Source organism: Vitis riparia, chromosome 3 (assembly GCF_004353265.1).
Source record: "Vitis riparia cultivar Riparia Gloire de Montpellier isolate 1030 chromosome 3, EGFV_Vit.rip_1.0, whole genome shotgun sequence".
Taxonomy (NCBI): domain Eukaryota; kingdom Viridiplantae; phylum Streptophyta; class Magnoliopsida; order Vitales; family Vitaceae; genus Vitis; species Vitis riparia.
In genome coordinates, this window is record NC_048433.1 from 5,536,169 (window position 1) to 5,559,548 (window position 23,380).

Consider the following 23,380-nt stretch of genomic DNA (forward strand, 5'->3'; position numbering starts at 1 on the left):
TTCCATAGTGTGAGCATTGAAATGGATATCAAAATGAATACAATGAACCATCGATTAGATGTTGTGAGACACTAGCATGAACTAATCTTATGAAGACCGTATTCTTAAGAAAACGATCCTATGGCTAACACGATCCTATAATTTCAAATATTCTTCACGAATATTTATTAGTCCAAGCAATCAAGAGGTGACACGTGGAACTACAGTAAAAGATAAAAGCCGAGGAATGTTGTAAGGAAAAATTCAGTGTTCCAACATGCACCTTTGACGATGATTAATCATTGGTCTGCTATGATAATGTATCAAATTTCATATTATAAAGTCATGATTTACAATTTTTTTAACAAACAAACCTACCCCCACCGACTCTTGACGTACTATTGCATGTTCTATAAATAAACCGGGCCCCCCTGTTTTCCTCCTTGGATGTTCTGATTCTTCTGAAAGCTTCCTACATCCCTTTTCGTGTTTCTTTTCCACTGTCTTTCCACCATCACCACTGCAGATGCCCGCCGGCACCATGCCGTTTGTCAGGTCGATGCACTGGAAGCGGTTCTGAATTTCCGCCTCTTCCACGATTTATTATAAGTTTATAACTATAAATGATGTTGTGATGGATAGTATTTACGACGGTTGAATTTAAAATAAAATGATTTTTTTTTAAATAACAGTTTACAACTACAATCAAAACTAAAAAAATAGAAAAAAAAATATTAAAACAAAAAAATAAATAACAAAGACTTTGAGAGTGTATGACCTTATTTCATAACTGTTTAAAAAAAATAATTTTTTTAAAATAGTTTTTAAAAATTATTTTTCAGTGTTTTATAATATAAAAGTTTGTTTGAGAAGTTGAAATTTTTTTTTAATTTTTTTCTATTTTAATGCTTTATTTTTTGAATTAATGGATTAAAATAGATGAAATAATTTTCTAAATTTATAAATTTAATTATTTTTAGATTTTCACTTGAAAGGTAACTCATTTTCGATATAAATGATTTTTACTATTTTAAGTATTTATATATAGATTTTTAAAAATAATTATTTAAATAAAAAATAATAAGGACATTTTTGGTAAAATAAGATTAAAAAATAATAGAATAGTTAAATTTTTAAAATTGGATTTTTAATTATTTTTTAATCACATAACTCTTATTTTTAATTATTATTCATATTTATGTAATTATTTTTTAAAATAATCCTCAAAAAACAAGTAAAGAAAACTGAAAAGAACTATACTACTCGAAAACATCATATTTTTTATATTCTAGTTATTTTAAAAATAAAAAATCATTTTCAAAGACAGTTTTTTGTTCTCTAAAATAAAAAATAAAAATAAAAAACAGAAAAATCATCTTTGACAATTAAAAAACAGTTTTCTATTCTTAAAAACCCAATGTTTGAAAATAACATCATTTAATTGTTTTTAGATATTTTTACCTGATTTTCAAAATTGTTTTAAAAATTAGTTATACAAATATATAGAATAAATTTTATCTTTAAAACATATTTAAAAACATTTAAAGTACTCAAACCTATATTTATCTTACAAAACATCGAAAAAATAGTATTAACAAAATTGTTTTCCATAATTATTTTAGAATACAATAAACTATATGTGTTTGTTATTTTCACTAGAGCATAAATGGAAATTAAGATTTAAAATATTAAAATAAAAATTCCAAAAAAGGTAACAAGGAAGGCTAGATAGAAACATTGTTGATGTGAGTCAATAATAATAATAATAATGTGTGAAGTGCTACTAAATTTATTGAAGCATAAAGATGGGGTCCATACGGACATACGGACATAAAGTTATCAGATATAAGATTATATTGTGGAAACATATGGACAACTTGGTGACATCTAAAGCAAGGTCCAATCGTGTGCCATATGGCCCATACCCTCTCATTTTTTTAATAGAAGATTTATATTATATAGATATATAAATAATAAAAGGGTATTTGGCTGAGACAGCTGCCACGTATTTAGTAGGTGAAGCAGAAATTGGTGCACCCTTGGTTGACACAAAAATTTCTGATTTATGACTCCACTAGCTAGACATTTTTTTTCAAACGGCCATTCTCCTTTCTTTCTTAGCTGCAGCTCCGCTCTCTCATGGGGTCGCCGGAGATTGAGAAAGATGAACCTGTGACGCCGGCCGGCCGGCTATTTCTCAGGCCAGAAATGGACCAGGTCATCAATTGTGTTATTGGGGCCAAAAATCCCTTTGATGTGGACGCCGTGAAAAAGGAGATCACCAACTCAATGATGCTGAAGCACCCTAGATTCTGTAGCCTCATGGTCAGGGATCGCCATGGAAGAGAGTACTGGAGAAAAACCGAAATCGACATCGACCGCCACATCATCATCCTGAATGACTCCCTCGACGGAGATAACGACGAAGATGCCGTCAACGGTTATTTAGCCGATCTGTCGGTTTCGTCTCCTCTCAGCACCGATAAACCTTTATGGGAAATTCACTTCCTGACGGCCCACAAGTGTGCTGTTGTTCGAATCCATCACGCCTTGGGCGATGGGATCTCCCTCATGTCACTGCTTCTCGCCTGTTTCCGGCGGTCCGATTGTCCTGATCAGCTGCCCACCATGGGCTCCTCCAGCCAGCCGAAACCGAGGAACAGCAGGAGACGCAATCGGCTGTGGGAGCTACTGAACATAGCATGGTTTACCTTGGTATTTGTGGTGGAGTTCATAATAAGGAGTTTGTGGGTCAAGGACCGGAAAACAACGATCTCCGGTGGTGCCGGTGTGGAGCTGTGGCCGCGAAAGTTGACGACGGCGAAGTTCCTGCTAGATGACATGAAGACGGTCAAGAATGCGATTCCCAACGGGGTAAGTCCAACCGTCAAATATAGTTTTATATTGATATATTAGAACATATTTTTAACAGTTAGAAATACGCACGGTGACGTCATTATCTAGAAGAAGATGTAAATCTCAGTTTTTGAGTACGAGTTTAAATTTAAAAACTTTAAAATATATTTTTTAAATAATTATACATGAACTTAATGCATTAAAATAATTTACCGTTGAGATAACAATTAAAAAAAATTAGAGTAGCAATTGAGCTATCACGTGTGAGGGAAACGACCGACAAGTAGGGGGTGAGCATCAAAAGCAGCCACCTGAGAAAGTAACCTATTTTAAGATCGGGGTGAGCATCAAAAGCAGCCACCTAAAAAAGTAACTTATTTTAAGATCTTAAATGTTGATTTTTTTAGTTTTTTATTAAAAGTAATTTATTTTTAAATTTTACGTTAAAAATTGAATAAGAAAAAGACAATATTTAACTTTTTGAATCTTAAAAGTAATTTATTGATTTTTTTAATTTAATATTTAAATTCATTAAAAATTATTTAATTTTAAGTTTTATTTAAAATTAAGTACGAAAAATAAACAACCTTTGCCCCGATAACATGTTTTATTCTTTGCTATCATGCAGACTATTAACGATGTTCTTTTCGGGGTGATATCAGCTGGCCTATCTAGATACTTGGATCATCGAGCACCAAATAGTAAAAACTAATCTTTTACACCCACCTCCCATTTTTCCACCCCAAGTTTTTAATCACTCAGAACTAACTCGATTTCAATCTCCTCTAGTAGAATTGCGGGAGGGGATTCAAATGACGGGGGTGGCCATGGTCAACTTAAGAAAACAGCCAGGGTTGCAGGTCAGTGTTCAGTCATACCCCTTTTCATCCGCATTTAGTTATAAGACATGGAATTTTTTGAATTGGAATGACACTGCGGCTTCATCAGGAAATGGCGGAGTTGATGCAAAGCAAGTCAGGATCCCGGTGGGGTAACAAGTTCGGTATGCTGCTCCTGCCTGTTTATTATCATAAGGGCCTTGTCGGTCCCCTAGACTATATCAAGAAAGCTAAGACAGTGATCGATAGAAAGAAACAGTCTTTAGAGGCTTACTTCTCATACAAAATTGGCTACTTTGTAATGAACTTCTTGGGATCAAAGGTGAAGAATCAAGATCAAATTTAGCCAATTTCTATCTTTTGCCATTAATAACTCTTTCCTTCCTGCCTTGTAGATCGCTTGCGTGCTTAATTACAGGATTGTCTGCAACACCACTTTCACAATCTCAAATGTTCTTGGCCCAGGAGAGGAAATCACAATTGTGGGCAACCCTGTCACTTACATAAGGGCCAATTCCACGGCCTTACCCCATGTACATTTCTAGACTCAAATTGCTATGATTTTGTGTTGATGAACTGTTTTCGATTCCGAGTTTTTGTTGGTTGGTAATGCAGGCAATCACAATGCACATGGTGAGCTACGCAGGAAGGGCTGACTTGCAAATCCTTGTCGCCAAAGACATCATCCCGGACCCGAAATTTCTGGCCAAGTGCTTCGAGGAGGCCTTACTCGAAATGAAGGAAGCGGCAGCAGAAGCCACAAGTAGAAGCTAGAATGGAATTTCAAAGATACTTCGCAGATAAATAACACGACAAATAAACAGTTTTACATGAATTCTTTAGCTCTCTCCCTTCTCAAATAATTATACCAATCACACAATTTCAGCAAATTGCTTATTGGGATCCCGAATACGTCTCCTTTGTTGTAACGTAGTGAAACCTTAAGCTGTATTTGTGACTAAATTCAAGGGGAAAATGGCTTCCAATGCCAATTTTTGGACTTATGCTAGATTTTGATACTGCAATTTGTTTGATGGCGATGGGTCATTTTGAATAGGAATAGTGCCGTATTTGGATTGATGTCTTTACTTTCGCAATTGAAACTTAAGCTTAGTTAGTATGCATTGAGAATGTTATCTCTCCATTGTGGTCATTGGAAGAAAGACATTTTGAAAAGGCATGGATGGATCAAAATGGAAGATTGAAACTATGCCACATGAATTAGAGGTTCCGTGTAAGTAAAGTACCCATTTTTGATCCATTTGATTATTTGTCTTCTACCTTAGGACAAAAAATAGGATGTGAAATTAGGGTGCACATCTAGCAACTTTGTTGTTTTTTCCTCGAGGATAAAACATGGGAAGCCAGACGATGGGCTCACATTTTTGTGTGTCGATTTTTATAAATTTATTAAGATCATATTTGATTGATCGGATATAATACATGATAGAAAAAGAGTTAACATATATTATTTTATATCTGATTAATGATGAAATAGAAAAATTATATAATAAAATAAATTATTTTATTACTTATTATATCTTATATTAAGAAATACAATAATCCTAATAATATAATGTATACATATATGAAAAATAAATTCATTGTTTTGACCTAGTTTCGTTATTATTTTTTAGTTTTTTATGTTATTTATTTTCTAAAATAAAAGTTTTTAATTAAAAACTTAGGTAATCTTTGTTTTTATTTATTTATTTAAATCTAAATAAAATTTAATTGAACTTAATTTTATAATAGTATTAAATATTAAGTTATTTATTTATTTTATTTTATTTTTACTAAGTATTAATAGAATAAGGGTCTTGTATTTTGATTATGTTTAATATTCAACAAAAAGCTAAATATTTTGATTTTTTCAATTCATTAATTTTTTTTTAAATTAATAGGTAAAAGAAATATTAAAAATAAACAAATTACACTCAATATTAAGTTAAAAAAGTAAATACCACCTTAGAATGCTAATTTGAAAAAAAAAATGAATTATATATATAATATTATGATATTGTTTATTTATAAATTTTAAAATATTTTAATCAATATTATTGAAAATAAAAATATAATATTTTTTATTAAATCACAAATTACACAACACAAATTTCAAATAATACTAAATATAAGAAAATCAAGGATAAAAACAAAAATCCCACAAGCATAAGAATGAAAATTCCACCTATAAAAACCAACATACAAATGCCTGAATTATTAAAATCTTGTCTTGAGAATGGAAATAAATATGCCCAACAACTACCAAATTTGTAAATTTGTTAATTTTTGCTTGTGACTCTACTTTATAGTAGGCTTAGTAGCCAATTTCTTAAATTATAGACTACGACTAGATAGCAAGTGAAGTCAATTTAGATGTAGCTCATTCGAGCCAACTTGTCGAATCTAAACATAACACCATCTTAGTTGCAGTTAAATCTTGGTAGTGACTCTACATGGTGGATGACTTACCACTAGGAACGTGGCCCAACTTGCATTATTAGAATTAACGTATACGATATGGTCTAACATTACGTGTAAGCATATGCGTGGAAGGCGTTGAGAGCATTCAACTCAATATATAGCCTAGAGTTTGGGGGAGACGATTTGGGTTAGCCCTCCAAAACCGAGTTGAAAAGGTTCAAATTAGAAAAGTGGTCTCGCAAATAAGGTGAATTGATCGTGTCCTGTGTAATTATATTTAATCATTATTGGTTTCAAATTTTGTCATAAATTTATTCTGTTTATAAAACTTATTTTTTAGAGGATTTTGGATAAAAAAAAAAATTAATAGAAGTGTTTAAAAATTTTATAAACTAAATTTTATTCTCTAAAAAAATAAAATTTATGCATGAAATATATCTATAGGAGTATTAATCTATAAAATTTGAAATTTGTGGTGCCTTAGTGTATTTACACTAAATTTTAGGGGGTTTCAATGAAATTAACCAATTTTTAAAATATTGATCTTACCATTTTTCTTTTATGACTTATACATGTACTAAAACATAAATTTAATTTCATATTTATATTACCTGGAAGTTTAGGCCTTATTCGGTAACTATTTTCGAAGAATGTTTTATAGAACAAATGCTTGTTTGAGAACTTGAAATATTTTTAACTTATTTGCTATGTTTTTAAATATGTTTAAAAATAATTTTTATATATAGTGCTTTATTTTTAATCCTTATTGGTATTTATGTAATTATTATTTTTTTAAAAACCATTAAAAAACAAGTAAAAATAATTAATAAATGTTATTTAAAAACACATTATTTTCTATTTTTAAGAATAAAAATTATTTTTGTTTGTTGGTTATCAAATATGTTTTCCTACTTTTTTGTCCTGAAGAACAAAAAGTTGTTTTCAATAACAGTTATCAAACCATTAATGTCTTGTTTCATGCTATCTACTAAAGGAGTAAATATGTAGTTCTTTATTAATTAGTCCAAAAGTTTTATTTTTTAGAAATTTTTTAATTAAATTGACAATGGTTAGTTAATCCAAAAATTCCAATTACAAACACACAATATTTTTTAAAACACATCCATAAAACCTTCCTGAAATTCTATGGATGTAAAAAATACAGGGTCAAAGATCGCAAAATTATGAATACAAATTTACTTGACAATTGCTACTCCTTGAAAATTTCAATTCAGTACCTACACCTTATTTCACTCCCTGTAACAATACCATCATGCTCTTTAGTTGACTCCTAAATGCCTTAAAAGAGATGTGATTCTTTCTAACCTAAGAATGATAACAAAGATCTTTGATAGTTTTTTGTAATAGAAAGTATAATGATTTTTAGATCTTTTGTGCAAAAAGTATATATATATATATATATATATATATATATGGAGGTAATACCTTAGTGTAATTGGACTATTTTTCAAAACAAATTTGTCAGAATACAAAGAAAAAAAAAAGAATACTCCAAAAATTATAAAATGATATTCTAGACTTTGAAAGCTTGAATACTAGTCAAGTTAATTTAAGCAATTTTAACACTTGAGCGTTCTTAAATAGCACTTGGATGTCTTATGAAAACACTTAACACGTGAGCGTTCTTAAATAGCACTTGGATGTCTTATGAAAACACTTAAGCGCACGATCTAAAATCTAATTTTTAATTAAATAAAAAATTAAAAATTTCTCTACAACAATTATAAAAATCATTATCGTCTTTATAATACTCATTTGTACTATCAATCTTAAATCTTCAATGCAATGTATCACCTTTTCTTTTTTTTTTGCTCAACATGAGTTTCACATTTTCAAATATGATTTTCCCTTATTTTTAATGAACTAAAAACTTGTACTATTTTTCAAACTATACAATAAGGGGTATTTGTCTATTTGGCTCCGTAATTCCATGTGGATATTTGTAATATTCTACATAGAATATGAGAGAAAGTTCACAACTCTACATATGTATGAACTTTTCTTAATTATGTAGTCACATTTTAAAACTTTAACGGTCCATTTGGATTCAAAGTGGACAATATGGGTGAGATTCGTTACAAAAACAATGTCAAAAATGACTAGATTCATTGATTCACCTTTTTTTTTTTTTTTTTTTGGCCAATATGAGTTTCACATTTTCAAATATGATTTACCCACATTTTTAATGAGCTAAAAGCTTGTACTATTTTTCAAACCATACAGTAACTCTAGCTCATAAAATTTAATCGTATAACATTTTTATTTCCTTCCATAATAAATACTGACATGAAATCTTATTTTATTGAGAAAGATACATGATCCATGAATAATGATAATAATTAAAAAACTTGGTGTTGAATAAAGAAATTAAGATTATATCTGGTTGCTGAAAATATCAAGAAAAAAAAAATAGTGAGTTGGTTCCTAGGAAGTACAATTGAAAAAAATGTTAAAAAAAATAATTTTTTTTTCATGTTTGATTTTACTATAAAAAAAAATCAAATATAACTAAAACCAGTAAAAGCTTATATATTTTAAATTATTTAATTTTTATATAGAAGATGTAAAATAAATAAAATAAATTAAAATTAATATACAAAAATAATTTATTAAATTTAAATCTATTTTTATTTTCCTTTACTTTTTATTTCTTTTTACTTTTTATCTTTATTTTCTTTCAGCTCGTATTTTCCCTCAAAATTTCAGGAAATCAAACATAACTTAAGGAAAATGATTTTTTTTATTTATATTTAATTGTATTATGAAAAAATGTGAAAGAAAGTCAAATATAATTATGATTATGTTTGGTTTTTGAAAAGGTGTTATAAGGAAAGAAAAAAATGTTAAAAAAAATTATTTGGGAAAAATAAGTTTTGACTCGCTAATATGAAAATATATAGAAAAAGGAACCCAATTTTTTTAAATCAATATTATCTTTATCTATTTATAAATAATTTGAAATACATGCACTTTTTAAAGAGTCATATAATTATTCATTAAAATGTCATTTTTACTTGTCATGTCATTAAGAACCATTGACAACTAGATTCATCCACATAAATGTTTTCCTTCATTTCAGATATATTGTTTATTATTATTATTTGAAAAAAAAAAAAAATTCTCCATAAACAAACACTCCATAGGAAAAGTTGAGAATTTTTTTTCGTAAACAAGTATCTCATAACAAATGTGAGGTAGTTTGAAGATTATGGACATTAGTAATAGTGGACTATAATTGAGTTTGAGTTTTGCTGGGAATAAAAATATGTTCTTTTTTATTATTATTATTATTATTATTATTATTTGCTTTTTTTTTTTCCTCCAAAAACAAACACTCCATAGGAAAAGTTTGAAAATTTTTTTTCGTAAACAAACATCACATAACAAATGTGAGGTAGTTATACTTGAAAATGTTTAAAATGATATATAAAAATAATTTATTGAGTTTTATTTTTTTTTCTATTTTTTCACTTATATTTCTATTCAAACTTTTCGAGAATTGAATATAACCTAAAATTAATAAAAACTATATATATAATTTTAAATTATTAAATTTCTATACAAAATAGTTAAGTAACGAAAAGAGTTTGAAATGGTATATAAATTTAATTACTAATTTTAAATTTTATTTTTTATTTTCTTCACTTTTTTTTTTTTTTTTTTGAGTTTGGGAGCAAAATAATATATCTTATATAAAAAATTCTCAAATTAATTCCCCATGAAAAAAAATTCCTAAACTAATTCTTTTTAGTCATATCGTCATCTTGGCTCTTCAGAAACTAAAATTATAGTCAGTAATTACAATGTTGAAATATAGTCTAAATCGTAGTTATAAATTATGGTTTAACTCGAGCTTAAAACCGAAAAATAATATTAAAAAGAACTTGGGCCACGTGGGTGCCATGTGGCAGAGAAGCACTGGTTTGTTGGGGAATTTAAGATGAAGTTTTTTAATACTTAGCAACCTGGAAAAATCTATCCGTTTTATTATTATTATTATGATTGAATTTTTCTATGAAATGGTAGTCAAGAGTCAAGACCAAATGCTTAAAGAATTAAAATAAAATAAATCCACTAATTGAAATTTTGGGAGGCAAAACCAAGCATGTATGGCTATGGTTGAGGGCATTGGACTTCTTATCCTGGTGGTGGTGGCTGGTTGCAGAAGAACACCACAGAGCAGAAAAAAATGAACGTGGGCGTGGGAGTGGTGCACAGACCCGCTTGTGCAACTGCCCTGCCTCTCCGCCGCGGCAGAGCTAGGGTTCAGTGCTCTTCATCTTCCTCAGGTGACTGGGTTTCCGAATCAACTGAGTTCTGAAAATTTTGGATTGTGAAAATTCATGAAGATTCGCATTCCAATTGTGATGAAATTGGGATGCAAAGTGAGCCTTTAATGTTTTTATTAAATATGGATGATTTTTCCCTTTTTTGGGAAATTGGGTTGAGTTCTGGATGAACCATTGAATTAGATCCTTCAAATACAGTATGTCAGTACACTATATTTTGGGCGTGGCATTCCTTGACAATTTTTCTGAATGAAATACAGGGCATGTATCATTCATCAAAGATGTAGCTGTCACTCAGCCTCCTGAGCACCTTCATTGCTTGTTGAAAATGCTTCAAACGAGAGGTGGGCTGTTCTCAAGCTTTTTTTATTATTGCAATTATGTATTTAGAATTCAGGCAAAGTATTGTATAGCGCATTTATTGACTTGTGAAGCAATGCTGGTGGACCATTATCTGCTTTTGGGAAGCTGTAAATGTCTCCATTGATCATTGATTTGGGTGGGTGGTCTTTGTTTTCCATGGGGCATTCTGGAACTGTCATTTGCATCAGCAATTATCAATTGGAATCGACATTGTATCTGTTCACTTTCTTTAAGGTCACGTTTGGAATGATGGAATAGAGAATGGGAATGGCAATGGAAAATCAATTCCATTCCCATTCATTATCGTGTTTTGATTGTTTTTGAAAATGGGATTGGGGGATAAAAAGTTCATTAGTATGGAAACCAAATCCCAATCTTTCTAGATTTTGATTGCTCTTTCCGTTGTGGTATTGTGATTCGCCTTGATTCCTATCCTATTTCCATTCCTATTCCCATATAGAAAATGCACCCTAAGCATGTTGATTTTATGCTGCCCTTGTTTCTTTTGGTCCTCTAATTCAAGACACATCTAAATGTTGCAGAAAATGTCATTTTTCTGTCTATTTCTCATTGATCAGCTCTTTATGTCTGCAGTGACATTTAATATTCTGGAACCACCAAGTTGAGATTTCATCTGTTTGTTATGTTTGATAATCTATTGTTAACATTGCATAATCCTAAAGTTGAAACCCCTTGCTCCTTGCCATTTATAAAATCCTTTTTGCCTTCTAAGTATCTCAACTTCTATCTTGTTTTGTTTGATTGATAACAGGTGAAACTGTGATTTCTCCCGGAGCTAGGCAAGGGTTGATCCCCCTTGCTATTCCTCTGTCACAGAAGAACTCAGGTTAGCTAAAACATGTGCTTATATTAGTAGCTACTCTGAGCAGTTTTATCATCAACCTGTCCATTTGTTATAATTTATTTGTCAATAGGTGCTGTGACTGCACTGCTGCGGTGGCCAACAGCACCACCCCAGTAAGATACTTGGATCTCTAATGCTCATTCTATTCCTTTTTTGCTGCAAATCAATGTAGATTCATGGCAAAGTTTTTGTTTATTTATCTTCATACTACTGTTGCTATTCACACAGAATGGAGATGCCAGTTGTGGAAGTTCGCAAGCATGGGGTGTGGCTTTTGGCCAAGAATGTAATTCAAAAAACTGAAAAGCATGCATTTAGTGTCCATGATTGAATGAGTATATTTAATATTGAAGCATCTGGCATCTCAGAGGCTTCATTGTTTCTTTTGGTTGGTAACAGACCTGAACATGCAACCTAAGGCTCAACACCCTTTTCTCTTGAACTATTTACTCATATTTGTCTAGAAGACAACTTATACAAGCTTCTGCAACACAGGTAGATCAATATATTCATAGACTGTTGGTTGAAGAAGATGTCAACAACTCACATGAAACTAATGGTGAGCTATTTCATGCTTCCTCTGAGGCTGGTAAGAAGCTTTATAGAATGGGTGATTTTGCTGATTCCCAGATTGCCAACATTGATGTCTATCTCTTAAAAAAGGTACAAAAGGAATAGTTTAAATCAGTTTACATAATGAACCCACTTGATACATACTGATAGTCTGTTCCTCTTCTAGGTTGGGTTGTTTCCAGATGTGTTGGAGCGTAAAATCATGCGCCATTTTGAGGAAGGAGATGATGTGAGAACTCCTGGATTTTGGTCATGTTTTTAAGCTGCTTGATCCAGTGGGATTTGTTTTAATAATTTCTTTTCACATTTGTGTTGAAGGTTTCAGCATTGGTGACAGGGGAGTTCTACACAAAGAAGGATCTGTTTCCAGGATTTGGGCGACCTTTTGTATTTAATGCAGAGGTTTTGCTGAAGTTCGTAGGAATCTTGCCTGAGTAGTTTTATGCCTTTAATTGTTCTCGAAGTAGGTTATTTGAAATATTTTGAGGTTGTGCTTTTACTATTTATCAAGAGAACTATTTTTGCTATTTATAGGGTTGGACGTAACTCAGAAGCTAAAGATGCTGCGAGGGTGGCTTTAAAATCACCATGGTGGACTTTGGGTTGCAAATACGAGGCATGAGACCTTCTTTGGACAATATCAATCATTTTTTTCATGTTCCACTCTGTATTCTTCTTAATTTTGTTCATGTGTAAATGAGAGGGTGTTGAGATATCTGTTGGTCGTGATCAGGAAGTTGCTTGCATTGCACAATGGGAAGATGAGCAAATTGAATATATCAAAGAGAAAGTGACAGAGGAGGGTCGACATGAAGATCTTAAGAAGGGGAAAGCTCCTGCCCAGGTATCATTCAAGTAGACCTTATTATCTGATTGGTGACCTAAGTTTTAGATACCATTTTATGGTTTTTCCAATTTTCCCATGAAGGTTGCATTGGATGAAGCTGCATTTTTGTTGGACTTAGCTTCTGTTGAAGGGACTTGGGCTGACTCTCTGGAGCGCATTGCTGAATGTTACAAGGAGGCTGGACTCGATGAAATTGCGAGATTTATTCTATACAATGATTGACACCCAACCACTGAGGTTTACCTCAACTGGTTGATTTATTAAGAGAAGTATATATAAATTAGTTGATTGGTTGAGAAGTAGAAAAGCATGCCCAGATTTTTGGTTGTAAATGTCCTTTCTAAGAGAGCAAGAGGGTTTTTTTTTTTTTTTTTTTTTTGTGGGCATGTGCATAAACTTCTCGTAAACCGTATGGTACAAGGAAAGATAAAACTTGGTATCATGGTTCATAGATGTTGAGAAAGGCATGTTACTTTCAATTAAAAGAGACAATGATAAATTTGGTTAAACAGATGATCAGATTAGTAATAAAGGAAGGTGTCTGGTTTGTTGTAGATGAGTTTGGTCCATGGCATTTTTATAAACAGTGGCCCCCCAGTCAGAGCCGTTTCTTTCCCAACAACATAGTAACAAAGGTCTTGGCACCCAGAAATATACACACTGGCAACACTTCTAATACTAAGCTCTTTCTCTTTTTCTCTCCAATTAGAAAATAACTAAAGAAGCCCAAACTTCACCATTTTCCAATTATCAAGGCAGCAAAATCAAACACCACACTTATCAACAGTCAACCCATTCACACTGGTGGCAAACAAGAGATTTCTTTTGGCTCTACACCTTGGCATAGGAGAGAGACCTCTTACTAACTCCTTTCCTCCTCCTCTGCAATAGCTTCCTTAAGAAACCTGCCCCTCCCTTTTTCTTGCTTGGCACTATTGCAAGTGACCCGACAGCAGGAGTGACTGCTCTGTGCTTCGAATCATGATATGCATCTGGGGCTTCTACATGGGTATCAGGAGCATCAAAGGAATTGGAATTATTGGAGCCAAGAGTGGATGGTATATGGGCAGTGCTTATAATTTCTTTTATCTTGGGGGACTTGAAGACCTCAGTGTCAGCATCATCATCAGCTAGCATTCGATCCCGAAGGGAGGAGCGATGGCTCAACTTCTTGTCGTTTGTAGCCGTGCTGGTTGTAGAATAAACTTTGTCAAAAATTGCTCTATCCCTTGGTGAAGCTAGAGCCTTTAACTGCTTCCCTAGGTTTAGGATGGTTTCTTGGCACTCTGCCAACTTCACTGAAGCTGCTGTGATCTCCCAGCCCTGCAAATTTTAACAGTATACCTCTATTCAATATTGTATAATAATTTTTTTCTCTAAAATTCTGGTTGATTATTAACAAAATCTGTAATCCGAGCAAAATGAGAAGATTTAAGGATCATATGTTTCTTAGAGGGCTTTTTTCATTTTTTTTTTTTTTTTTTTTTTTGGGTAGATAACAAATTTGCAATTTTGAGATAAGACAAATCAAGCCTTAACCCCTAGCCATACTATCAATAAAAGAAAACAAGTTTCCAACCATCAAAAACCCTCAATCAAGAGAACAAATAGTTGAGCAAAAAATCTTTAAAACCAGTTTTAAAAGCTCCATGCCATAAAAATCTGTTCATTCTTTTCATTTTTTTTCTCTTTTTCTTTTCCTCGTGAGTAATTATAGGTATAAGTTTAAGTAATCAAATCTACACAAGGGGAATGAATTGGAACTCAGGTCCTCTATGTAGAAGCACATCATGTCTCCATGCAATCTTAACGCCCTAGGGCCTCCTCAATGGGGACTAATGGCTAGACTAAAATGAATGGAGCAGATAAAGGGAGTACAAAAATATGTTATGCGATGACAAAGAAATATTTTTAATAATCTGGAAATAACAACATAGTAATAAGTATATGGTATTCTTGTTTCAGTTAGAATATATTTCTGTAAACAAAAGAGGAACTTACAGTTTGGAGTTGCTTTCCTTCTTGATCTTGGTTGGCCTCTGAAACTTCCTTCTCCGGGAAACTGTGGATCACATTACTAGAAATCAGAAATATCTTTCCAATCAAACAAAATTTTTCTTTATTTCCTACTTATAATCAAAATTTAAAATTTTGAATCGTGGATACTTCACTATTTGGACCCTAGATGAGAAAAATCTCTACTCAGCTGTTGCTTGATACAACTATTTGGCTTAGTTTGGTTGAGTTTTTGGGAATCAAAACAAGAGATTAAAATTTTGATTTTCATATCTTTTCCTCAGTTTTCTCGTTAACCATAGAGAGGGTTAGGAATAGCAAAGAGACCGATATTTACCTTTCTAGCTGGAGCTGAAGCTCAAGACATGTTGATTCTAGTTCTTGGCAGGAGTTACTTTTATCCTCAAATTCCACTTCCAACGCTGAAAACTTCTGGAGAACCTCGTTTATTTTAGCTTTGGCAACTGTGAGCTGGGTGTTGAGCTCTTCATTAATCAACTTCTGATTCTCAATTTGATCCTCAATCAACCCCTTTGAGTCTTTCAAGGTTTCCAGTTCTGTCCTTAAGCTTCCAATGCTCTGTTCTGATTTCTCAAGCTGATTCATCAAGGCCTGGCTGTTATCAGTTGCTGACTGTAGCTTTGCTTCCAAATCTTTCTTTGCAGATTCCATCTTCCTCAACTCATCTTTCAGCCCCCTATTTTCTTCTTGCAGATTAGACTGAATCTTCTCGATTTCAAAAACATTTTGATCATTTGAATAAGCACCCAAGGGCCAACCATATGACTGCCTTTTGGATTCATGATCGCCTTCGACTCCAACTTCAGGTTCACTTTCACTTTGTGATGCACCCCAACCAAAATGCCTCTTTATCTCATCTCTCATGCTTGAACCATCTTGAAGGGTAATGCAGTTGCTCATAATCCAGTGCAAAGTAAGTGCCAATTCCCCCACAAAATTTTCAAGATCAGCTTTTTCACTCAAAAGATCATTACAAATGTTAATGAGTTGAAATAGAACACTACTTAATTCAGAGCTCTTCCATCGAAAAACATGAACCAAGTAATCTGCAGGTGTTGGTGAGTTCTTACACGGTGAGGAACTCTTGTCCCCCTCTGACCCTTCATTTGGAGCATTACTATTGGTTAGAGATGTTAGATTGAATGATTTGATAAGCTCTATAATTTTGGAGATTGACTTGCTCAGATCAGATTGATTCTGCTGATGGCTTGCTCCTTCCACTGAGGTGCCAATAACAGAACCTTCGTGAAGTGAACCCGCCATGGGAAACTCCATGGACTTCCAAGTGATGTAGCCACTAATAGGTTGAGAGTCAGGTTCTCCCAGATGCCTTGAACTTGCTGCTTTATCAGCTTCAACAACACTTGGATCATTCACAAAACCCAAAGCAATTTTAATGTCATTGAGAAGTTCACGAAGGCTTCTTTTTGAAACACAGTTCTGCTCCAACATCACCTTCAAAACATCCTGAAGCCAATCACGAGATTTTCCAATGGATCCATCCTTTGATTGAGTCTCCCATTTTGTGTCAGTGGAGCTGGAGTAATCTTGCGCTACTGGAACTAATTCCTTACCTGTTGAATCTGAGAGAAACCCACCAGACTCCTTTTCCAGGGTATTTGCAGAGGCATTTCTTGTGTTTGAAGGAACATGAGAACCTTGAAAATGTGTATCTGCAGAAACTATTGCTAATTTCTCCATCTCAACAAAATCATCCATTAAACTCATATCTGATACAATAGTTTTGCATTCTGAAGGATTCTTGGGCTTCGCATGTCGGAATTGTTCCAGTTCTGATATTAAAGCATTGGCCCATGAACCTGAGCTGCTAATCCCATCATCGCTGCCAATGTCAAAACCAGAAGTTAGAGAGTGTCCATTTGATATGGGACTACAGCTTGCCAGATCCATAGTTTTCTGGCTTTTTGGAGACTCCCCAAGCTGAGCTTCAGGCTGTCCAAATCTAGAGGGTGTTCGAGCACACAAAAGTCTTGGTGAATGGAGTTCATTGTTTTTCTTGGTTAGAATTTCTTTTAGAGTTTTGTTTTCTTCTTCCACTTCACATAACCGCTCGATAAGGAAACTCATCTTCTTACTGGGAATTTCAGAAGACTTTTCCACAAGGCCATCTCTGGCGATCAAACCTCCTGTCATGGGATTCAACTTTTTTCTCCTCATCTCTGTCTGATCTCTTCCCAGCGTTTCAACTTCACTCTTCATCTTTGCCACAGCAGCAGGACCTGGAAGTCTCTTTCGCACTAGGAGACGTAATCTCTGGCATTCTGCTTCTAACTTTGCAATTTTCTTCACACTCTCCAAGTGTTGCTTGTGTATTGCCTCAGCAGATCTCCTGTTAAATTCCCTCTCCTCATTCCGGATCTCAAGCTCCTTCTCAAGCATGCGAAACTCATATTTTAGAAAAGCATTTTCTTTCTCTGTGGAATCTAGTCTAGCCATTAGTGCCTTGAATTCTGTATCTGCCTGGGACTTTATTTTACATAGATCTTCAATCAATTTCTCTTTGGCTAGAAGGGCCTTACTCAGATGAGTATTCTCAACAGTTAAGTCTGTAAGCCTTTTACTTGTTTCTGTTAAATTATCTTCTAAGTTTTTCTGTGTCTTTTCAAATTCTCTCAATGTCTTCATAACAGCATCACGAATTCTTTGCTCCTGTTCTTCTTTTAGAGAAGTTAACTGCTGCATACATTGCTTCAGTGCAGCATCCAAGTGACTTAGCCTTTCTTTTGCAGCTACACCCAGATTTAACGCTTCATCTAATTCTTGTTTCAGAGACAATGCTTCTGCTTCTGCCTTCTCCCGACCTAAAAAAAGATACGTTTTATGATGGCATCAACCAAAATCTACACTACACAGTTGAAAAAGCATCAACAAAACAAAAGCCAGAATGCTTGATCTCAATGGGAAGCATCATAGAAGGGGGAGAAAAGATAACAGTTACCTGCAATGGCTTCTTCTGCCATTCTTGCATATTTGGTCACAAGATCGTCTTTAGTTTTAGATTCATCCACAACAGCAGCAAGCTTCTCATTTAGGTTTTTCATGGATCCCTCTAGACCTAATGTCTCTGTTAGAGGCATCTGTATGATCCAATGAAACATTGACAATTACAGAAATTTGAATCGAGATGTGCAGCATGAATTAAACTTGAATAAAAATGCAACCAACAAGCATACTTTGTGCTCATAATGTGAAAGAGATAAAACTACAGTAATAGTGTGAGGTAACATTCTTTCCCCAGCATAACACCTCAAATCTGTCCTGACTGCCCTGGAAGTGAAAACCTTAAGAAGTAATGTAAAATTCCATAATAAAAAATGGAGAAGTTGTCATTTCAGAAGTACCAGCAGCACCTTCAGTGAATTAAATGTAGCTCAGCTCAGGCACTTCTCTAAGGTCGTCTTAGACTCACTCACCAAGAACTTCCCCAGGTTTTTCTTACCAGTCATAATTTCATTTCCAATGTAATTAAATAGAGATTCAACGAGTCTACAGATAAGGTGGTATAAACGCCAAATGCAACTGGGAGTTTGGCCTTGAGTTCTGGCTGACTGATGAACGTTAGCCACTTAAAGTTGCAAGGTAAAAAATTACAGGGTTTAGAGAGCAGATCACTTATGAGCCCATTTGGGAGTGATTTTGAGAGAGTTAGAGGCGCTTCCTTGCAGAAATTAGGTATTTGATAAACTTTTGAAAATCACTGTTAAAAACCTGGAGAATCACTTGTCGTGATTCCTGGAAAATCACTTGATAGGAAATTCTTTCAAAAATGACTTTTGAAAAACACCACAAACTAAAAGCACTTTGATCAAAAGCTCTCCCAAACAGGCTCTTAAGAACATTCACATCTTGGAATGTTTTGCTGTAGTACTCAAAATACAAGAATTCACTGGTTCAAAATGCTTGACAATGTCTGCAGGCAAACAGCATGAGCTGTCACTATGCAAAAGACTAAAGAATGGACAGGATGTAAGCTAGATTTTGACAGCTCAAATAAATTGGCCAAACCATTAGCAACTTGACTTTAAAGGGACAGGTAGCGACAGTTCAATATCAAAACATCCCCAATATAGAACTTCATTTTTTTTTCTTTTAATGTAGAAAGCTGCGTTGTTTATGTGTGAAGACTGTACTCATCTATCCCCCAAGGAAGTGATGGAAAGAGAAAAAAAAAATATCTCCTTTCTAAAGGCCTCAGAATACTTAGCGGCTCTCATTCATGATGCTTTTGTCATCAGTAAGAGCTAGGTGGATAATTAGATTCAATTTAAGACAAATGTAACAAAGTTCTTTGGTTTTGAGAGACTTTCAAAATAAATTTTCTCTTTATCCAGCCAGAAGAGAGGAAAAATAATGCAGAATGGGCCCCCCCAACATGTCTTATTTGTCTAACTGCAACAAGAAAATATTCCAGCTCCATCACCCCAACCAAGATTTAACTAGGAACAAGGCCCGAATATATATGAAAACTGAGCAAATAAGAAGACTCCATCCCTCCCCATCACCTCCAATGATGGAATGAGAAACACCAAAAGCAATATTGAGATGCTCATTTGGAAGTCAGATCATTTGATGTCTTTCCTAATTGGAAACCAGCAAGTGTTAATTATAGTCACAGAGTACATAAGGTCAGCTTTCCATTAATGCCATCAAACAAATGAAAAAGCAAATTCTAGAACCAGCTTCCACAGCATTCCAAGGGAAAAATTATACCTACCATTGGGCCTAGAGTTGAAATAATCATGGATAAATGTTCAAATTGTGGTTGTAAAAAGTTAAAGCTTCATAACATAAATGAATGAGATGCCTTCTATGCGGCAGTTCCAAATGTAAATGCAGAAAATGAATGAAAACAGGAAAACCTAAGAAGTTAAAAACTACTCAGTTGGAAAAACATGAACTTGGATTACCTCTTCTTCATGTCCTTCCAAATACATTTCGGGTTTGTCACTTGCAACAATTGTCTTCATGGAGGATTTTTTCCTCCAAAGCCATGTCTTATGGTCCATAATTTCAGATTCTGTTCAAGAATAAGGGAAATATTAAGATCTTCGACTTGAGCTAAAAGAGATTATATGAAAATCAGACACAGACAATAATTATTTTCATTCAGAAGGGAAATATTAAGCATCTTCGACTTGAGCTAAAAGCGATTATATGAAAATCAGACACAAACAATAATTATTTTCATTAAGAAAGGAAATATTAAGCATCTTTGACTTGAGCTAAAAGCAATTATATGAAAATCAGACAAACAATAATTATTTTCAAGAACATTTTGGTTTAACATGAAAGTGAAATGCATATAACCAGACAATAAGAGGCAAAGTTATCTCTATCAATTCCTTGGACAGATGGTTAAATTAAGATGATGCACAGAAAGGAGTATTTCATACTTGAGTTACTTCTCACCTCTAGTTTAATATGAGGTTCTGATAGTTGACAGGCTCAGCTGCATCTCTTATGATCTAATCTATCTTATTAAAGTTGGTATCAAGAATTGTCAAGTAACTTGTCAATCATTAGATGAGAACCCTATTGACTTACTGATCAATTGAAGATACATTTAATGAGCTCAGTTACTAAATTTATATTCAAAGGGCATCTCTAGAACACAGAAAAACTGAATCTTATCCCCCCTCCAACAACTAATGAGTCTGTATAGAAATTACAATGAGAAACATGTGAAAATACGTAAAATTAGAAACTCCCAAAGATCAAATTCATACTATTAGTTAAAGCCAATGCTCCTTTCCTCCCCCAGCGATTCTCTTTGATGTTCCCACTCATCTTCTATTTAAACCATAACTATAAATTTACTATATATGTATCTCTAAGTTATTTTGATCCATTTCATGATGTTGTGAGTCTACACTCATCAAACGTATTAACCACCTCTATTTTGTATCATTACTACTTATTAACTCAATACCCTATCTCTCTCTTCTTGTTATCACTGCCAATGTCCATCTCATGAAATTTCACTCTTCTTCTATTTTCCCACAAAGGTATTTTCCCACAAAGGTGGTTAGGTGTATTAAGGACAATATAATGAAAGGCAATTGAAGCAAAACCAAAACACTATAGAACACTTTAACATAGACAATAAATCTGTACTTCTTGAAGCAGTGAATAGTATACATTGACGTACAACACATAAATGCCTTCCCATTCACCCTAATTAGAGGCCCATCCTAATTTATCAGAAGAGCTAAAGGAGTGAATTGGAACCGGTGAAATGTGATAGGTATCAAAGAGGAGCTAATAGGAGAAAAACCAAGCCCGTTTGGAAAACACTACGAACTGAATTAATGAAAAAAATTTGCCAACTTCAACACTGTCTGCTGTATATGATTGATCCTCAACACCTGCAGACTACCAATAAGTCAGAGATGATATGAATACAGCAGACAGACGAAACCCTGACATCAAGAATCCGATTATATCTACTTTGTATTGATTAGATTAACAAGCCACTTTAGACCAAATTAATGGTCTTGGAGTTAGAACCCAATATCCAAAAATTAACTTATTCATAAGAAATACCCCAAAAATTAAAGAGCATCCAGGTATAGCTAGGCCTGAGCCAGATCAAATGTCTTACAATCAAATTAAAAAATATCTTGATCTGGCCATGTGAGAAATGATTTTACAAGAAGATTCTGACCCATAATAAACTGTATGACACTTAGACCTTAAAGAACATATATGGGTGTTGCTACCTTGCATCCCATCAATGGGCTTACAATTAAAGGCCAAGTCACTTAATCAGACCATTTGAGACTTGGAACACATCAATGGTTTCTTAAATTAAAGCAGAAATTAGAAAACTCCATATGAAAATTATAGCTAGAAACGAATGTCCCGACAGTGATCATCAAAAAAACATCATGCTAACTCGCTTCACTTTTACAACTACACCCGACCGCATTTGCAACCCGATCATACACTGGTTCAATTACAAGAAGACAAGAAGCCATGAAAATGAAAACTCATATAGAAAAAGGTAAAAGAGATAAAGGGTAGGTGTGGTTTGAAGCTGTAACAGGTTTCTCACTTCTCACCTGGTGTCTCGTAGCATCAAGGTATGGCTACAGTTGAAATTCCCAAACCCAGAGAAAGTTGGTTGGAGACTTGAATGCAGAAAAAGCATAAAAAAATAAAGAAGAAAAAAACTCTACATAAGAGATGAGAGTGAAAGAAAAGCTGATCGGAAGCCTCTGCAACCACAAGTATCCCAGTAAAAACTCTATCAAGGCACTGCAACAGTATGACTCCACCGACAGTCACCCTGGAAGTAATAAGGGAGAGAGAGAGAGTCTGCAATGATAGTGAGGGGCCAATTGAGACACAAAGCCATAAAGGAGAGAGAGAAAGAGAGGAGAGCGGTGGTAAAGGGGATGAAATGAAAGGAAGAGAGATATGGAGAGGGCGAGAGCAGCTGTCAACAGTTGACAGAGAAGCCTCATCCCACGCGGAGCAAAACCCAAGCAGACGTCCACGCTCTGTTCAAACCCTTCCTCCTAAATAAAAATAATCAAAGTATAGTTTTCGGTTACGTTTGGAAGTACCGTAAAAATGAAAATAATTTGAATTTAATAATTTTTGTAATTAATTCTCCCGTTTTTCCTCACAAAAATTTCAACTATGCTTTAAATGAAAATGCAACATTTTAAAATTTTAAAATATTTTTAAAACGGTCACTTTTTTATTTCACTTTAACTACACAAAAGCCAATTACTTCCAAAAGTTGAAAAATATTATTCTAAGGTTCGTAATTGCTTTTGAAACGATTCTTTTTTTTTTTAAATTATTATTTGATTTTTGTAAAATAAAAATCTATTTAAAAATATTTTATATTTTTAATTTATTTTTAATATTTTAAAATATGTTTTTAAAATAATTTTTATATTTAATATTTTATTTTTAATTATTATACATATTTGTATAATTATTTTATTTTTAGAATAGTGAAAACAATATAAAATAATTAAAAATTATTATTCAAAAATATTTTATTTTTTATTTTTTTAAAATAAAATATAATTTTTTATTATCAAATATGTTTTTTGTAATTTTTTATTCTTTAAATATTCTAAAAAACCATTCCAAACAACGGCTTTTGTAATTTGGTTTTATGTGGGCACTATGTTTCATAAAACAATTTGCTTTACTTAAGTCAACAAAAACCTTTAATTAAATTTTTAAATCAGGTTTATGATACACGTTACATATTTAAAATATTTAAAGGTTAATAAATTCATTATAT

The 23,380-nt window shown here is 33.2% G+C and overlaps 3 protein-coding genes across 7 annotated transcripts; 2 read left to right on the forward strand and 1 right to left on the reverse strand.

Annotated features, from left to right (window-relative positions):
• Positions 1-2,052: 2,052 nt before the first annotated feature.
• Positions 2,053-4,678, forward strand: LOC117908623 (O-acyltransferase WSD1-like). 2 transcript variants are annotated; one of them, XM_034822286.1, is made up of 6 exons: positions 2,053-2,853; positions 3,464-3,536; positions 3,625-3,695; positions 3,784-3,996; positions 4,070-4,207; positions 4,290-4,678. In XM_034822286.1, the coding sequence occupies exons 1-6, from the start codon at positions 2,119-2,121 to the stop codon at positions 4,446-4,448; spliced, it is 1,389 nt and encodes a 462-aa protein (XP_034678177.1). In that variant the 5' UTR covers positions 2,053-2,118; the 3' UTR covers positions 4,449-4,678. The 2 variants fall into 2 exon arrangements, with proteins under 2 accessions (XP_034678177.1, XP_034678183.1); XM_034822292.1 differs by having other exon boundaries at positions 3,628-3,695.
• Positions 4,679-10,224: 5,546 nt separating this feature from the next.
• LOC117910732 (protein IN CHLOROPLAST ATPASE BIOGENESIS, chloroplastic-like) lies at positions 10,225-13,569 on the forward strand. 2 transcript variants are annotated; one of them, XM_034824871.1, is made up of 11 exons: positions 10,232-10,408; positions 10,669-10,752; positions 11,544-11,618; positions 11,707-11,749; positions 11,865-11,922; positions 12,132-12,299; positions 12,376-12,438; positions 12,528-12,622; positions 12,744-12,825; positions 12,943-13,053; positions 13,138-13,569. In XM_034824871.1, the coding sequence occupies exons 1-11, from the start codon at positions 10,309-10,311 to the stop codon at positions 13,276-13,278; spliced, it is 1,020 nt and encodes a 339-aa protein (XP_034680762.1). In that variant the 5' UTR covers positions 10,232-10,308; the 3' UTR covers positions 13,279-13,569. The 2 variants fall into 2 exon arrangements, 1 of the variants encoding a protein (XP_034680762.1); XR_004650753.1 differs by lacking the exon at positions 13,138-13,569 and having other exon boundaries at positions 10,225-10,408; positions 12,528-12,626; positions 12,943-12,993.
• Positions 13,570-13,586: 17 nt separating this feature from the next.
• On the reverse strand, positions 13,587-22,549 carry LOC117910723 (filament-like plant protein 7). Of its 3 annotated transcripts, none has more exons than XM_034824856.1 (6): positions 22,169-22,549; positions 20,022-20,131; positions 18,053-18,191; positions 15,410-17,915; positions 15,058-15,118; positions 13,587-14,379 (listed from the first exon to the last, which is right to left on the reverse strand). In XM_034824856.1, exons 2-6 carry the CDS (start codon positions 20,118-20,120, stop codon positions 13,888-13,890), a joined length of 3,297 nt encoding a protein of 1,098 aa, XP_034680747.1. In that variant the 5' UTR covers positions 20,121-20,131; positions 22,169-22,549; the 3' UTR covers positions 13,587-13,887. The 3 variants fall into 3 exon arrangements, with proteins under 3 accessions (XP_034680747.1, XP_034680737.1, XP_034680733.1); XM_034824846.1 differs by having other exon boundaries at positions 22,176-22,548; XM_034824842.1 differs by lacking the exon at positions 22,169-22,549 and adding an exon at positions 21,834-22,149.
• Positions 22,550-23,380: the final 831 nt, after the last annotated feature.

Bases quoted from the DNA above. Each gene is read 5' to 3' on its own strand.
- LOC117910723 (XM_034824842.1), bottom strand. The intron at 18,192-20,021 runs GTAATCCAAGTT...TGGATCATACAG, and splicing joins TGGAAGGACATGAAGAAGAG to ATGCCTCTAACAGAGACATT. The intron at 14,380-15,057 runs GTAAGTTCCTCT...TAAAATTTGCAG, and splicing joins AAGGAAAGCAACTCCAAACT to GGCTGGGAGATCACAGCAGC.
- LOC117910732 (XM_034824871.1), top strand. From the start codon at position 10,309: ATGAACGTGGGCGTGGGAGTGGTGCACAGACCCGCTTGTGCAACTGCC. The intron at 10,409-10,668 runs GTGACTGGGTTT...AATGAAATACAG, and splicing joins GTGCTCTTCATCTTCCTCAG to GGCATGTATCATTCATCAAA. The intron at 10,753-11,543 runs GTGGGCTGTTCT...GATTGATAACAG, and splicing joins GAAAATGCTTCAAACGAGAG to GTGAAACTGTGATTTCTCCC.
- LOC117908623 (XM_034822286.1), top strand. From the start codon at position 2,119: ATGGGGTCGCCGGAGATTGAGAAAGATGAACCTGTGACGCCGGCCGGC. The intron at 3,696-3,783 runs GTCAGTGTTCAG...CGGCTTCATCAG, and splicing joins GAAAACAGCCAGGGTTGCAG to GAAATGGCGGAGTTGATGCA. The intron at 4,208-4,289 runs GTACATTTCTAG...TTGGTAATGCAG, and splicing joins ATTCCACGGCCTTACCCCAT to GCAATCACAATGCACATGGT.